This window comes from Oenanthe melanoleuca, chromosome 2 (assembly GCF_029582105.1).
Source record: "Oenanthe melanoleuca isolate GR-GAL-2019-014 chromosome 2, OMel1.0, whole genome shotgun sequence".
NCBI classification, from domain to species: Eukaryota; Metazoa; Chordata; class Aves; order Passeriformes; family Muscicapidae; genus Oenanthe; species Oenanthe melanoleuca.
In genome coordinates this window covers 8,274,652-8,289,629 of record NC_079335.1, presented here as the reverse complement: position 1 = coordinate 8,289,629, position 14,978 = coordinate 8,274,652, and the positions used below count along the sequence as shown (strand labels likewise).

At 36.4% G+C, this 14,978-nt stretch overlaps 1 protein-coding gene across 9 annotated transcripts in view; it reads left to right on the top strand.

Moving 5' to 3' along the window:
- Positions 1-14,978, top strand: part of PHF20L1 (PHD finger protein 20 like 1) — a 57,510-nt gene that overhangs the window by 9,652 nt on the left and 32,880 nt on the right. For 4 of the 9 annotated variants that reach the window (XM_056483582.1, XM_056483576.1, XM_056483583.1 and 1 more), the window contains exons 6-9: positions 2,254-2,316; positions 5,881-6,088; positions 6,703-6,834; positions 11,586-11,668. In XM_056483582.1, the coding sequence (XP_056339557.1) occupies positions 2,254-2,316; positions 5,881-6,088; positions 6,703-6,834; positions 11,586-11,668 (486 nt within the window). Of the gene's footprint in view, positions 1-2,253; positions 2,317-5,880; positions 6,089-6,702; positions 6,835-11,585; positions 11,675-14,978 lie in introns of those variants that run through there. The other 5 variants (XM_056483584.1, XM_056483580.1, XM_056483585.1 and 2 more) reach the window with 3 other exon arrangements.

Sequence of the window (14,978 nt, the reverse complement as noted above, 5' to 3'; positions counted from 1 at the left end):
ACTCCATTGCCAACTAATCTGTTCACAAAGCTTTGTCTTACAGAGTTTATGAAACCAGGGGCATCCAATGACTTTTCCATTTGGTGTCCTTTCAGGAAGAAAGCTTTAGCTTATCAGCAGTCTGTGCTGCTGATTTTTTAATTTTTTTTTAATTTTACATATTGCCTACCCTCTGCCCATGTCTTTTGTTTGCTGCTATGAGAGTTTTTTGCCCATGTGTTCTTATAAATATGACTTTGGGGTTTTTTCCCCCTATATCAGACCCTTTGGGCAATCAGACAGATAAGTATTTCTTGCCTCTTCTAATGTCCAGTTGCTGTTAAAGAAGAGATGCTTAATAGAAGTTGAGGGAGACTATGAAGTAGAGGACATGATTTAGTCACTAGGATTAACTTTACTTGTGGAAGGGAAACTGAAAACTCTCACGTGCTTTCTGTGCAAATGCCATTGCATTTATCTTGCATGATAACCGTGTTTTCATATTTAATGAGAAATTACTCCACTGAAACTATTTGAGGCAAAATCCATGAGAAATGGTCTTTTTACATGCTTACTTTTTTCAGAATACTCCTAACTTTGCAGACTTCAAATATTTCATAATTACCATTGTAGTCATCCACATTGTGACCAGGGCAGATGGATAATCGAATTGGCATGAAAGCATTTCCACATCCTGGCCTCCAGGGTAAAGGTAGCTGTATGGTAGGGTTGATCCTCTATGCAAGGGACACTGGAACTTAGTGCAGACACCACTGCATTATTTAAAAGATGTTTCCTGAAGGAGATTAAGCTGAAATCTATAGTCACACTAACCCTGGCTTCTTGCTGCAGTCTTACAGTGACTCCATTGAACCAGTGTGTAGTATTTCAAGGAATACTGTCAGTGTGACAGTAAGTTAGGAAGCTTGAGTGTTTCTTTAGACTTCATGAAAAGCAAAACTCAGGTAATGTGATTGTGACTGAAAAGAAACAAGCCTTTTGTGACAGTGGAAAGAGCTTCCTGATTCTGTCCTGTGCCTTTTCTAGGGAGCAATGTTGTCTGATCTTGACTTACTACTCTTAGGCCACAGGCAATTTCAGCTTTAAAATAAATAGTAAATCCATTACTTCACAACCATTATGTTGTCCAGATTTGTTTGGTGGCAGTCCAGCTCATCTGTTATTTCTAATTTTTCTCAGTAGTTCAGAGTTATGGTGCCATTTATGCATCTTGGGGATTGAATGTAGGCTGCTTCAGTGAAATCTTGAGAAGGAATTAGGGGCACAAATTTACACATTCTGAGATGAATCTAGAATTTTTAAGTTGTCTGGATACAAGAACACCTCCAACTGTGCTTTCTGTAATGCTGATTAATACTAGCTGTAGCATTTAATCCTGCAAAAGTAGAAATGAGCATGAAAGTCTGTAGCTTTCAAAGGCAAGTATAAAATTTTTCTTGCAACTTCTTTTGCATATAATGCAATGGAAAAATGTTTGTTTTTCTAAGTGTTTTTGTGTTATTTCAGAATAAAAACATGAACTAAGATTTGGTTGAAAATCAGTTATCCAAGACTGAGCTTTGTTTAAACCTCAAACTCCCACGGATGTTTTTCTTCTTTTGCATTATTTATTTTATAGAAAAATATTTACTAAAATTTATGTAAAGCTTACAAAAATGCCAAGACTGTAAATTGATCTGATAGAGTTGTCAGATGCAACGCTTCATGCTTCATTTAAACTTAAAACTTGTATTTTGTGTGTTTCCAAACTAAAAAATACATTTACAGAGATCAGTGTAAGCTTAAGATACATTTATTGAGGTACTAGAACTTGAAGTAACACATTTTAAGATTTTTGTGGAAGGTGTGTTGCTAAGCATGCAGAATTTGAATTACTTGGAGAGGGCTAGAGATTAGTTTATACTTTGATTTGAGCTTAGTGTGACTCTAAGGAAGAGACTGTAAATGCTATAGCACTCAAACTATTTCTGAGTTGCAGCAGAAGTATATTTTAATAAGACTCAGTTATGAGGGTGGAAAAGCAAAATTTTTAAAGAGTGAAAAATATTTGTGTGTCTCTGTGCAGTGAGTCTTGAGGCTCAGCTGTGGTTCAGATAAGCACAAATTAATCAAAATCGCACAGATCTGTGACTAACATAGTACAGAGAGGGAAAGAAGAGGTATTGAGACTGCCCTTGTGAGAGCACATATGAAGTATTTGGATAACTTACTTTTTCTGTTTCATGTTTTTTGTTTTATCTTCGATGTAATCAGGCGCGCGAGAGGGAGCAGATAGCGCCGGAGCTGAGATTAGTGACGGAAATCGAACCAAAAGAAGTGAGTTTTGAGGAGGGATTTGAAGGAGAGGGAGGGGACTTGGCACACAGGAAGAGGAAGCTGAGGAAAAAGCATGGATTTGCGAATGGGCCAGAGGAAAAAAGAAGATGTGACAGGAGACAAATGTGAGCCAAGATGTAGGTGGGGCAGACTGTGTAGATTTGAAAGGTGAGGGTAAGGAATCCAGGTTTGATGTGGAATCAGCCAGTCAATAGATTCATGTTTTATGTATGTGTATGTATGAACGTGTGGGAGTTGGAAGTTACAGTGTGACAGAAGAGGAAAAAGCAGCTAAATCTTTAGTACTGTGGAGAAGCAAAAAGGTGGTAGCTGTAGGCAGGTGGAGGGAGAGCGATGTATGTGTGAATTCTGCTACTGACGCAAGGGTTGCATTTTGGAAATGATTCTGGTTTTGCCTTCCCACTGTTGCAGGATTATGGTTACACAAGGAATATTTTAAAATACAAGTTTTTTAGCCAATTGATGTATAAGGCTGTTGGGTAATTTCTGCTGATGTATTTCTCGATCGTGCAATTTCCTGTGTTTTGATTTAGTGAATCTGATTAGCATAATGACAGTTTTCCTCTGTAGTCATAAAGTAATGCTTTGTTTTCTAACTACTGTGGGCCATTACTATTCTACTGTCAATTTTCTCAGCTTACTTGAAAGATGAATTTTAGTAAGAAAGAAAAAGAAGGAAATACACATTTTTTAATGTATTTTATTTTGCATTTTTTAAAGTTACATCTGTAAATGAGAAGCTCACTGAAGTGAGATACTGAGGGAAGTGGGAAATCAGGCTGGATGATGCAGAGTAACTGGTTCAGACTTATACAACTACTTCCAATATAGAGACAATGTCAGAAAATGAAAGAAAATAGGGAAAACTTCTCTTAGATTTTGCTTTTACTCTATTAATTTCTAATGTGTTCGCATTTGGGCCCTCGGCTTTGTATGGTCTGGGAAATTTGTCCTTGTATTAAATTTGTAGCTAGTTTCTGTGATATCTGATATTTAGTGTCCTGGTATTATGGTTGATAGAATAGATGTCATACTATTAGCCTGAGGCAAATTTCATAATTTATTGTACTTTAGGATCCCATTATTATTCTTCAATTGTTTTGTTAATTTTTTGGTAAAAATTCTGAAAAAGACACAGATGTATATTTTTGAAGGAGGAATTCCTGTGATCTGCAAAAGAAATATAGTCACCTTAGCATCTTAGATGCTAAGTAATTCTCACATGTCAGGAGCTGTGCTGCTGAGCAGTCACTCAGCAGGAATTCAAGGTTGAAAAGCAGGCATTAACTGTGTCACTTTATGTGCCTGTATGCTTACTCCAGAGCAAAAACAAAAATGGACCCACGGAGTTTCTGAACAATTCAGAATCACAAAATTCTTTTAAGTTGGAAGAAATATTTTAATATAATCTTGTCCATCCCAGCTGCTCAAGGTTCTCTTCACTGGGTTTAAATTTCTGTGTTAATCTAGGAAAAAACGTATAACTGTCACCCTAATGAATATGTCTCTTCTCTGGCTTCTCAATGTTCAACCTTTGTTTGCTTCATTGTTATGTGTCCTGCTACTGTAAGCTCCATATTGTAGAAAAGTATCCAAGCAGTGAGAAAATACAAAGAAAACCACCAAAGCCGTTTCCATGTTGCACCAGTTGGGCTTAGACCAGGATACTTGGTTCAGTATTGTCTTTTGAAGCTTGATATCTTCTGAAAGCTTTTGATTCCAGGGTGCTTAGTTTGACTGAAACTTAGGGTGCTCTTTAGAAGCTATTTTTATGCAGGCTGCACCACTTTCCCTTCCCACTTTTATCATAAGATCTAATCTCCAGCCGTGTCACAGATCCTCTTCATTCCTTGGCCAGGGTACAGTGTAAGACTTCTCTCAGGTCTCCTAATTCCTCACCACCACATATAGCTCAATCCTTTCTTTGCCGTGCTGGAAGGGCAAGACTCTGGAGGGACTGGAGCTAATAGGTGTGCTCGTTTTGGCTGGCCAGAAGAGAGGTATGTGTGCTTTTGACTGGCTATGCAGCTGGCAGTTAGACACGCTCGCTTGTGCTGGCATGTCACTCAGTGGCCTGTTGTATGAGCATTGCCAAAGGGCTTCCAAACTTTGCTCCTGGCTAGTGTGAGCATCTTGCACTGACAGTGTGGACATGGAACACTTCATCCTAGAGGAATCAAAACTGCTGTTGTTTCTAAGTAAGTAAAGTTGGTACAAAGAAGACTCATAACCCATGTAAAGCAGTGATTTAAAAGTATTGAACTATGGAAAAGGGAAAGCATAATGCAAGGAGAATTAACACTGTATTTGTGTTGTGATTTCCTCATATGTCAAAGAAGGCAAAGAAACATTCAGCAGAACAGAAACTTGAAAGACTTAATGTAACAAGTGGGGGAGAAGGTTGCATTGGAGCAAGATTTGTAAAATCAAATTTTCTTTAGGGGAAGAGGCTTTTTATCCTACTGGTAAAGTACTCATGGGTCACTAGACAAAAAGTCTTTTTCTCCTTTTTCTCCTTTTTTTTTTTTTTTTTTTTTTTTTAATTGTGTATGTGGTAGTACATGTGATTCAGAGCACTCAGATGCTTAATTCCGACTGGTTGATAATTTCTGTTGCCTTCTATATTGCACATAACTTCTCCACAGAAGAATTGAAGAATTCTGTAGCTGACTGTTCTAGAAAATTCTAAAAAAACTTTAGTCAAAAGGATAAATTTACAATTTTTGCAGTCAGATTGATCCCTGACATTCAGGAGACATAAGGCAGGAGTCTCATCGTTCTAAACTTGTGGAAAGAGCTTGGCTCAGCCTAGGAAGTTCTCTTCATTGGCTTGTAGGGTGGCTTGACTTGGTCTAAGTGCCTAAAAGTAGATTGGGATGTATTGTTCACCCCTTGAATGTTTCTGTGTGGTACAAATGAGCAATTATGCAAAATGACACTTAATTACCTTAAATATAGATTGTGAAATTCAGTCATATTATAGAATACTTTATTGGAGTTAGAGAGTGAAACCTAATAGGTAATACTAAAAGAGTAAAGGAGTCTGTAGTTGCTCTAGAAACAAAAGTGTAATGAGGTGGGACTTACCCCCCTGGTTTATAAATTTAGTTCAGGAGGAATTCCATGCAGCTGGACACTACTTTGGGGTGATTGTAGCTTTGCATAATAGGTCAACAACTATGAAATTGTGTGTTTCAGAGCCAGAAGGGTAAGAAAAATGTCAGTCTTCTGGGATTGGGAGCTCCTAGATTTCTAAAGTAATGACACAAAAAGTATTTTAGCAGGGAATGTGTATAGCCAGAATTCCATATACAGTGGTTTTTGAAAGACTTTTTCTCTTTTTATCTATGTGGCGTACTGCTAATACTTCAATACTTGGACTATTTGGGAAAGTCAATTTTATCACTCTTTGAGTAGTAACCATAAAAATTTATTGAATTTCATTTGAACATTTCTAGATAAAGTTCACTGGGTTTACGACTATTTTCTGTTTGAGTCTTAGGCACTTTATAATCCTTACTCACCATTTTTTCCTTTTTGGAGGATTGGATAGCTTTGGTCAAAGCTGCTGCAGCAGCAGCAGCCAAGAACAAAGCAGGAAGTAAACCTAGAACCAGTGCAAACAGCAATAAAGATAAAGAGGACAGAAAATGGCTGAAAGTCCCTTCAAAAAAGGAAGAAACCTCAACTTCTACAATCATGCAGGAAGTCCAAAAAAAGGAAGAGGAGCCTACTTCTAGTGACACATTTGGTAAAAGCACATTCAGTAAATACAAAATTGCTTTTTCTGTAGTGTTGAACTCCTGTTGCTAATTTGCAGTTAAGTAATAACCAATATTTCTAGAGGAAGATGTCTTGATAACTTTGATGCATAATGGTAATCGGTTCAGAAACTATTTTGATCAGATAAACCTAGTTCAGTCAGCATTTACTGCTTTTGCTAAACTTCTGAATACCTTTATCAAGAGCAGAACGTAGCTTTTTATTAATGATTTCATTGTACAGTTTGGTTGATATTCTTGCATCTTCTCTTACCTGTGAGATAATTTCAGATCTTGTATTAAGGAAAAAAAATTCCAATATGCATGATATCCATATTCAGGGGGTGTTTGAAACTGTATCTGAGTTGATAAGATTTGCTAATTTTAAATCTTTAATGCTTATTTCTCATCACCTTCAGTAAAAATTACAAATTTTGATTGTTTCAGTATGTAATTCTAGATCTTCAGAATGTGTCGTTTTCCTTTTTATAAACATTTAAAATTTCTTTACTACAGTATTCTATTAGTAGTTCTGAAATATTTAAGTGTGTTGGATGTTATGCATTTATGAAATGTGAGTTAATGAGGTTTTTCTTGTGTTTAGAAGTAGGATTTCCTGTAGTGGATGTTCCAAAGATGGCCTTTGTGCAGGCAGAGAGCACGTTATCACACAAGAGGAAAAGTAATCTAGGCAACTCATTTCAGGCAAAGAGAGCTCGCCTAAACAAGATCACTGGTAAAAGACTTTTTTTGTTGTTGACTTTGTTCCTTTTTCATGTTGTGAAATATTTATGCTTGTAAAGAAGGTGCTGAAGTAGATTGCATAGGAGCACATTCATGAGGAAGATGGTGACTGCAGTCTGTACTTGTTTAGAATTTTAAAGGAATTCATAAATGGTGAAATCTACCTGATTGATAAATTGGTTGCAGACTGTACTTGGTCTTTTTAGTTTTTTAGTATAGGAGCCATTCTGAATTGATGAATTTCATGAGGATATTTTGTCTCTAGCTGTGCAGTTATCTCCATTATTGGGTGAATTTGGGTTTATACAACTTCTTAGGAATGTCATGAATTGCATACTACTGCTGTAAATTAAAGCTATGGTTAGCTGTGGAGAAACAGAAAATATTTTTTCATAAAGTGAAATTGTTGCTAAAAAGAGTTTCTCATTTAGAAATATACATCCCCACAAATTGAAGCTGATTTTTTTTTTCAGTGTCTAAGCATTCATTCCCTACCTTTATTGGCCAAAGGTATTAATGGAAAACAGAGATGTTACTACAAAATACATTCTATGCAACAGGAAGTTTAATAGTTGGTCTTACTTTAAAAGCTGAAAAATACATTTAGTCTAGAATTTATTAGAAATTTACTTACCTGTGAAAAAATTGTTTCAATTTATATTCCTCCAAATAAGAAAATTCTTTTGCTGACTTTGATCCTGTCAGTATTTAGGACAAAGTCTTATTGTTTGTACCTGTGCTGAGAAAGTATCAGATGCCTTTCAAAAGCTGGGTTGAAAAAAGTTGTGAAGTCCCTCCCTTAACAGAGGAGCCCTTGGACACACTGTAAGATAGAAATTCATTCCACTCATTATTCTAGTCAATAATATTTCATATGAAGGGTGGTAAACAGATGCTACAAATGGGAGGGTTTTTTTGTTTTGTTTTGTTTTTTTTTTAATTGGGGTTTTCTTGGAAGTAGATAAAAATTCTTATTTGTTTCTGTGGAACAAAAATAACCTAATTTACTAAACTGCATGGGGAGATTTTTTTTTTGTACTTGTTTTGGTTTATCCAGCTTTTTATTGGCCTGCAATGGAGGATGTTTAATCAGTTTTCTTATGAGAGTGATTCTATTTCAGTCTCTCAATCAGTAAAAATAAAATTATACAAATCATGGAATCGTTTGGGTTGGAAGGGACCTTAAAGTTCATCTACTTCCAACCTTGTTGCCATGGGCAGGGACACCTTCCACTAGACCAGGTTGCTCAAAGCCCCATCCAACCTGGCCTTGAACACTGCCAGGGATGGGACATCCACAGCTTCCCTGGGCAACCTGTTCCTCACCACCCTTATAGGAAAGAACTTCTTCTTCATATCTAATAAAAAACTACTGTCTTTAAGTTTGAATCTATTCCCTTTTGTCCTATCATGACATGCCCCTGTAAAATGTCCTTCTCCAGCTCTCTTGTAGACCCCCTTTAGGCACTGGTCTGTAAGGTCTCCCTGTTGCCTTCTCTTCTCCAGGCTGTACAATTCCCAATTCTCTCAGCCTCTGCTCACAGGAGAGGTACTCCAGCCCTCTCACCATCTCTGGGTCCCTCCTCTGGACTCACTCCTGCAGGTCCATGTTCTTCCTTTGCTGGGACCCATGAGCTGGACACAGCAGTGCAGGTGGAGTCTGAGCAGAGGGCAGAATCACCTCCCTCATCCTGCTGCCCACAGTGCTTTTGATGTAGCCCAGGAAAGTGTTGGCAGCTCATGTCCAGCTTTTGATCCAGGGTTCAGCTTTTCATACAAGAAAGGATGAAAAGGATCTGTTCTTTTTGTAAAAAAGAAGGAGTCTTTAGAAAAACCCATCTTCTGCCTCCAGGATTGTCATTCCTGGAAGGCTCCTTCTTTGGTTCCAAGTTTTGTTGATGGGTGTCAGATTTATCAGCCCCATTTCTACTCTCCTTTACCATACTACATATATTTTCAGTAAAGTTCCAATTTAATTGCCGCCATGAGCAGCAGTAGTGTAAGATGTAGAGACTAGAGATGTATGTTGATGGAGCCCTGCTAATTTCTTTCCAATAGCAGTTAGTTACAGAAGATACCAAAGCCAACTGAAAAATCTTAACGGTATTTGCCTGGGCTTGTGTTTAGATTCTTATTACCTCAGGAGAATTATGAGAATCATAGTAATGAGATTGATTATTCAGTTGAGTCTGTATGAACCTAACCATGATTTTGCAGCCAGAGGATGTGTTACCTTTCAGTGAAAGTATATTAATCCTTAAACACAGGAAGAAATTTGTCATGCCTTGTAGATACTTCATGATATCTCTTATGATATCTTCATGTTCTGAAATTAACACACTTCTGCAGTTCATACCATAGTAAGTCTTTTATAAGAGTACATTTTGAAAATGTGACTGCTAATGATCAAACTTCTTATTTTCTTATACGTTAAATGCTTGTATATACAATATACAAAATACTGTGTATCAATATACACTTGCATTGTGTCATTTTTGTCTCTAGAACAAGCTTTTAGGTTTGAAGGAAAGTTGGAAATCATACTGGTGTACCATGGGAGTGGCTACAAAGTAAAGCATTCTAACTGTTAGGAAAACGTTTACCAGGTTATGGCTGTATTGGGGAAATAGTGCAAAACACTATTGCAGAAAGCTGTACAAAGAGAACTGTTCACAACTGAAATTCCTGGATTTCAGTTCAGCATTCAGCATTTGATGCAGAAGGGTCTTCTTGTCTGCCACAAGGCCCACAGCTGCATCAGGTGTTCTTTGCTCACCATTCAACAAAATAAAGTTGTTTTCTTTGCCCTTCCTTTTGCTACTGGTAGCAATTACGTTTCCCAAAGGTGAAGAATATCTCCTGCTAAGCATGTATTAATGTCATCTTCCAATCAGTTTTTGCCTCTGTTGGACTGTTTCCTTCCATGTCTTCTCCTGCTGTGTTGGTACCTAAAACCAGATAACAGCTGCAGTGAGCTTGCAGAATAAAATATTCCTGGTTCACTGTGCCACTCCCAGCTTTTGCTTTCTTAGGTGCTCTTACAGACAGAGGGTGGTGAACCTGTAGTCCTGTTTGCAGTAGCTTGTGAAGTTGCTTGGTTTTACAGGCATGGTGCCTGGTTAGAAAAATACTTAATGGTATAGAGAAAAAGAAAATCATAAGGATTATGTATTGGCAGATCTGAATCTAGATTGATTGAACAGCTTGAATTTCTGAGCAGGGATCATCTAGCTAGAACTAAAAATTGAAGGGTCTGGTTGGAAGAGACCTTAAAGATCATCTAATTCAAGCATTATCCACTAGACCACCTTTCTCTATGTCCCATCCAGACTGGCCTTGAACTCCCCCAGGGATGGGGCACTCTTCTCTGGGCTACCTGTGGCTTACAGAACCATAGAGGCTTCTTCATAAACTGTAGCTAGTTTGCTTTATTTTTTTAAACTCCATTTGATTTTGAAAATGATTTTATGCTTTTTGAAATAGATGCAGGACTGCAAAGATAAAGAACACTGCAATTTTTGCAACTTGATTTAAATAGGGTAATTTGTGTTTAAAATGTTTATTTAAGTCCATAAAACCAAAATCTTTTATGTAGTCTAATGCAGAATTAAAACCTTACCTGATAATTTTATTTAATTTTATCTAATATAGTTAAGTTTCTGCTTAAGGTTTAGTTGGCCTAAGCATAACTTAATCTAACATAAATAGTATATGTGATGAAACACTTGGTGTTATTGTTGAATGCTGAATTTTTTTTGTTTTGTTTTAATGTCTTAAACAGTTCCTGAGAGCCCATATTTCACTAATTTATAATTCCTTGGACATTGTGAACCTTAAATTAATTTTTGCCATTATCTAATTTTTTATGGAATGCAATAGCAATTCCCTCTGAATTTGTCAAGTTATTTTTGAGGATTTCAGCTCCTCACTCCCAATATTGACATTCCTAGAGATTATAATAGCAATTTTTATTCAGATTTATAGTTTTTAGGTTTTATCAGTGCTGTATTTTCTTAATGGTGTAGAACTTTTACTGTATCTGCATTGTTAGAAAATTAAAGTTATTGTATGAGGTACAACTGCAGCTATTGCCATATGCTTCACTGGCAGAAAGCTTTCTTGTATTTATATTCCCCTTGTCTTTGCAGATTTTTTGTAGCAGTGATATTGTGCATAAGTTTGTGAATGAAGTTACATATTCTAATATATTATTTGCTCCCTGTATGGTCATCTTAGTGAGGTAATTTGGGAGCTTCACTGCTGATAATATTTATTTGGAAATTAAATCTCTTGTTTTATTTCTAAGAAAGATTTGCGTGTTGTAGTTAAGAAATAGTAATACAAATTCTGATGTGAATTTCTCAAAGACTGGAAAGGGGAGAGAGAGAAGCTTTTTAAATAATTCTGATTTCAAAATTTGCTTATACATCTGGTTTTAAAGCTCAAGTGCTTGGGCTTTGGAAGGATAGCAAGGCTTTATTTTAGAATTGGTAATCTGATTTTCTTCTTGTCAGTAAATATGCGAAAGAAATGCTTCCTATGTAAGCATGCCATTGTTTGAATGTCCTTTAACTTTTTCTTTCTTCTAATTTAAAGTCTTCAGCTTTGTGTGGGGCCATTTCAGAAAGACTCATGTCGTAGATTTGTGAAGTTTATTTTTTGTCTCAATATTTTGCTTCTTTTTCTACAAATTCTTGCTGCAAGGTGCTTCTAACTAAAAATATCTGCAATTTTTCTCCTAAGGTTTATTGGCATCCAAAGCTGTTGTTGCAGATGGTGCTGAAAAAAAGGAAGGCAACAAAGAAACAGCTCCAGTCCTGGAGCAGGTATGAAATGGTAGAGTTTGATTCTTTTGCAAAGTTCCCACTGGAGTGTGCCATGGAGATGTAGTACCTACAACATTAAAATTTTCCCCTTTAGATATAACAGGGAACTGAAAATTTATCTTATGTTTACATTTCTGGCAGAGCCAGAAGTATGGAATTTAATTGTCTCTGAACACAGTGTTGAATTTCAATAATGAGCTTTTGTGTTAGAAAACTAACAGAAAACAAAATAACATAAAGTCTCCGTACAACAAATATGAGGAGACCAGTGTCCCAAGGTCCAGTTTTATAGCTGCAGCGACAACTGGCTTAGAAACAGGCCCTTACACAAATTTGATTTGTGTTTGAAACAGGGTTTTTGACATCACATAGAACTTCTTTTAAAAGAAGTTTCTTTTATATTATAAGAATTTGGTGTTGTAGGCTTGTATGTGTTTTATGAACTGCTCAATGAGCCATACATTTTTGCAAGGGTGTGTATTTTAATAAATACAAAAAAGAAACTTTTAAATAATGTTAAGGGTCTGATTTTTAAACCTGCATATTTGGCAGGATCTGGAGGCTGCCATTTTGTCTTTGGCTTATTGCACTGTGTTCGGGCATTGCTTGACTCTGAGTTGTGCATTATCTTGCATTTTAAAAGGGCTGAATGCCTGAGCATAGTAAAGCAAGCTAAGGATGAACAGTAGTCTTGATTCAGGACATCTTTGTTTTCCAATTATTTAAATCAGAGCCTTAATGTATCTTTAATACAGCTTTTTTGTATGCATTTTCATTCTTCTTTAACTGCAGCATTTGAACAAAGTAGCCTTGCTGCCTGCAATTCTTTAATAAGCACTTCTGTTCTTTAGCCCCGGCACACTCTATGAACAGTCCCTACCCCAAACCTGATTTGATATTTTGGTTGTACTGGTTCTTTAGAGCTGATATATAATTGCATTGCTCTGGTTTTTCCATTGATGCTGCATTGGATGAGAGTCAATGGAAGCTGATTTTCTGGTTGTGATTCTGTCACTGTCAGGGCTGGCGGAGCCCCTGCGGTGCGGATGCATTGACCGATATTTTGCAGAAAGGTTTACAGTGTACTGACATGGCATTCCATTTCTCAAATTTTTGCATATTAAAGATGCTATGATTTTCTTGCTACTGTGTGTGATATTTTCAATGTGCAAAAAACTGTGAAATGGCTTACAGCATGTTGTTTTTGGGAGAATCATTACAATGTAAATCTTGCCATGCAGAATCCCATTGCGGTGAATGGGACTTTGTGGTTTACATAGACTGTGTATGCAACAGTATAAACTGCAGTGCATATTTACTATAAACTTTTTGTTATTTCTTAGACTTAGTAACTCGGCTGTTCCTGTTTTATTGATCAGATATAAAAGACAAGATGTCTCTGTCATTGTTTACATGCTAATGGTCTGAAAAACCTCATTTTTTGGAAATAATAGTTAAGCTCCTTTAAAGAGGCATCTAAAATCCCAAATTGTCTTATTCCTTTGTTTGTAACTAAAACCAGAAACCTCACAAACATTTAAATGATTGACTGTTGGGAGGAAGTTTTTTAAGCTTAAAGCTTTTTTCACTGAGTTCCTGCCCAAAATGAAAATGGCCGAGTTATAAACCTCCCCAAAAGGTTTTCCTATAGCAAAGCTGACGTTCCTTAGAGGCTTTGTCTGCTACTGCTATAAAATTGAATGGATAAAATACCTTGTAGGTTTTTTAACAATGTAATACAGACTATGGTAGAAATATTCAGGCCAATAGCCGAAAACTGACTCTGTTGATGCAAGTTTTTGTTTATATTTACAGATTTTTAGTTTACAGTTGTCTTAAACCCAGAACCTCAGATGATTAGTTGCAGATGCAGTAGTTTATTTAATTGTATTAGGGTATGTCATGTTATATTTCCTTTTGACCAAGACCTGAGTAGATGGATAACATTAATTCATTAAGGTTTTTAATGTTAATTTGTCCTGTTAAGAGGTTAAGCACCTTATCAAAATCTTAATTTAATTTTTTTAATCTTGTTTAAATAACTTTGTAATTTGAAAGTAATGGATGCTGTAGTATGTCTTTCACATCTGTGAAGATGAACAATAAAATTGTTTATTTACAAGATACGACTCTAATTAATTTCTGGTAATACCTCTCATAACCAGCATAGGTATACTCTACAGTACATGGAATATTTTATATAAATGAATAAACTACACTTTAGTATGTGTGTAATGGAGTTATTCAAGGTAGAACTGGTGTCTCCTGAATGGGATGTTTTGCATCGGATCTTTACAGGATACTCCCAGCGAGCCATTCGTGTAGCATTCAGTGGCACCCCTTTACAGACATAGAATGTGCACTTTGGTTTTTTTTGTTTTGCTTTTGTTTTTTCTCCATTGGAACATGGAAAGTTCTAGTGGAAAATAAAATTGCAATTTATAACAAAACTCAATAATTCCCTAAAATCACTGGAGATGTGATGTTTCTAGTTTGGATAAAGTGGTGCACATGTTCTAGAAATACCTCTCTGCTTTTTTAGTTGTGGTTTTATTAGATGGTACTATGCTGTGTGATGTTACTGGGATGAGAAGGGAGACAGGCCTAAGAAATTATATTCAGATGTTGTAGTTTGCCCTTATTAGGCAAGTTGTAACACATGCACAGTTTTCGTAATGTAGGAAGAACTTCCACTGAAAAATTTAAAATGCTCATGTCTGTCAATGCATGCTAATGGTCTAAAAATAGTACTGTTTGTGTTAAGAAATATGAAAATTGAGGAATTTGGAAAAATGTATTATATGCTGAGTTTTCCTTCAAAAACTGTTTTACCTTATTATCTGTTCATTTTCCCCTGACAGTTAGCAATCTATTTAACCCTGTGGTGCTAGAAGTTGTGATTTCTTCATGTTTGCACAAACATATAATGTGGTGAAATCCAGACTCCCAGCACTGAAAGGGGTTGTGAGAGAGTGTGCTCAGTATTGGAATCTTTTCATTGTTTCAGACATTTCTTAAAGGAGCATTATCAACTTTTTCAGGTTCTCAAAAATACAAATTCCTTGTTAAATATAGTTTTCCTGAGGAACTGCCTAATTTTTTTTTTTTTTTTGTATGGTCGAAGAAATGACGGTTTAGGAAAAATCTGGGCAACTTTTTTTAGAGCTGCAATCCTGAGGAAGGACTATTTCCTCATAGCAGTGCCAGAATTCAAGGAGTGTCTGGACAACACTCTCAGTCATGATTCAGCAGCAGGGAGGAGGACTTAAGGATCCCTCTGGGTCCTTTCCAGTGTGAGATGCTCTGTGGT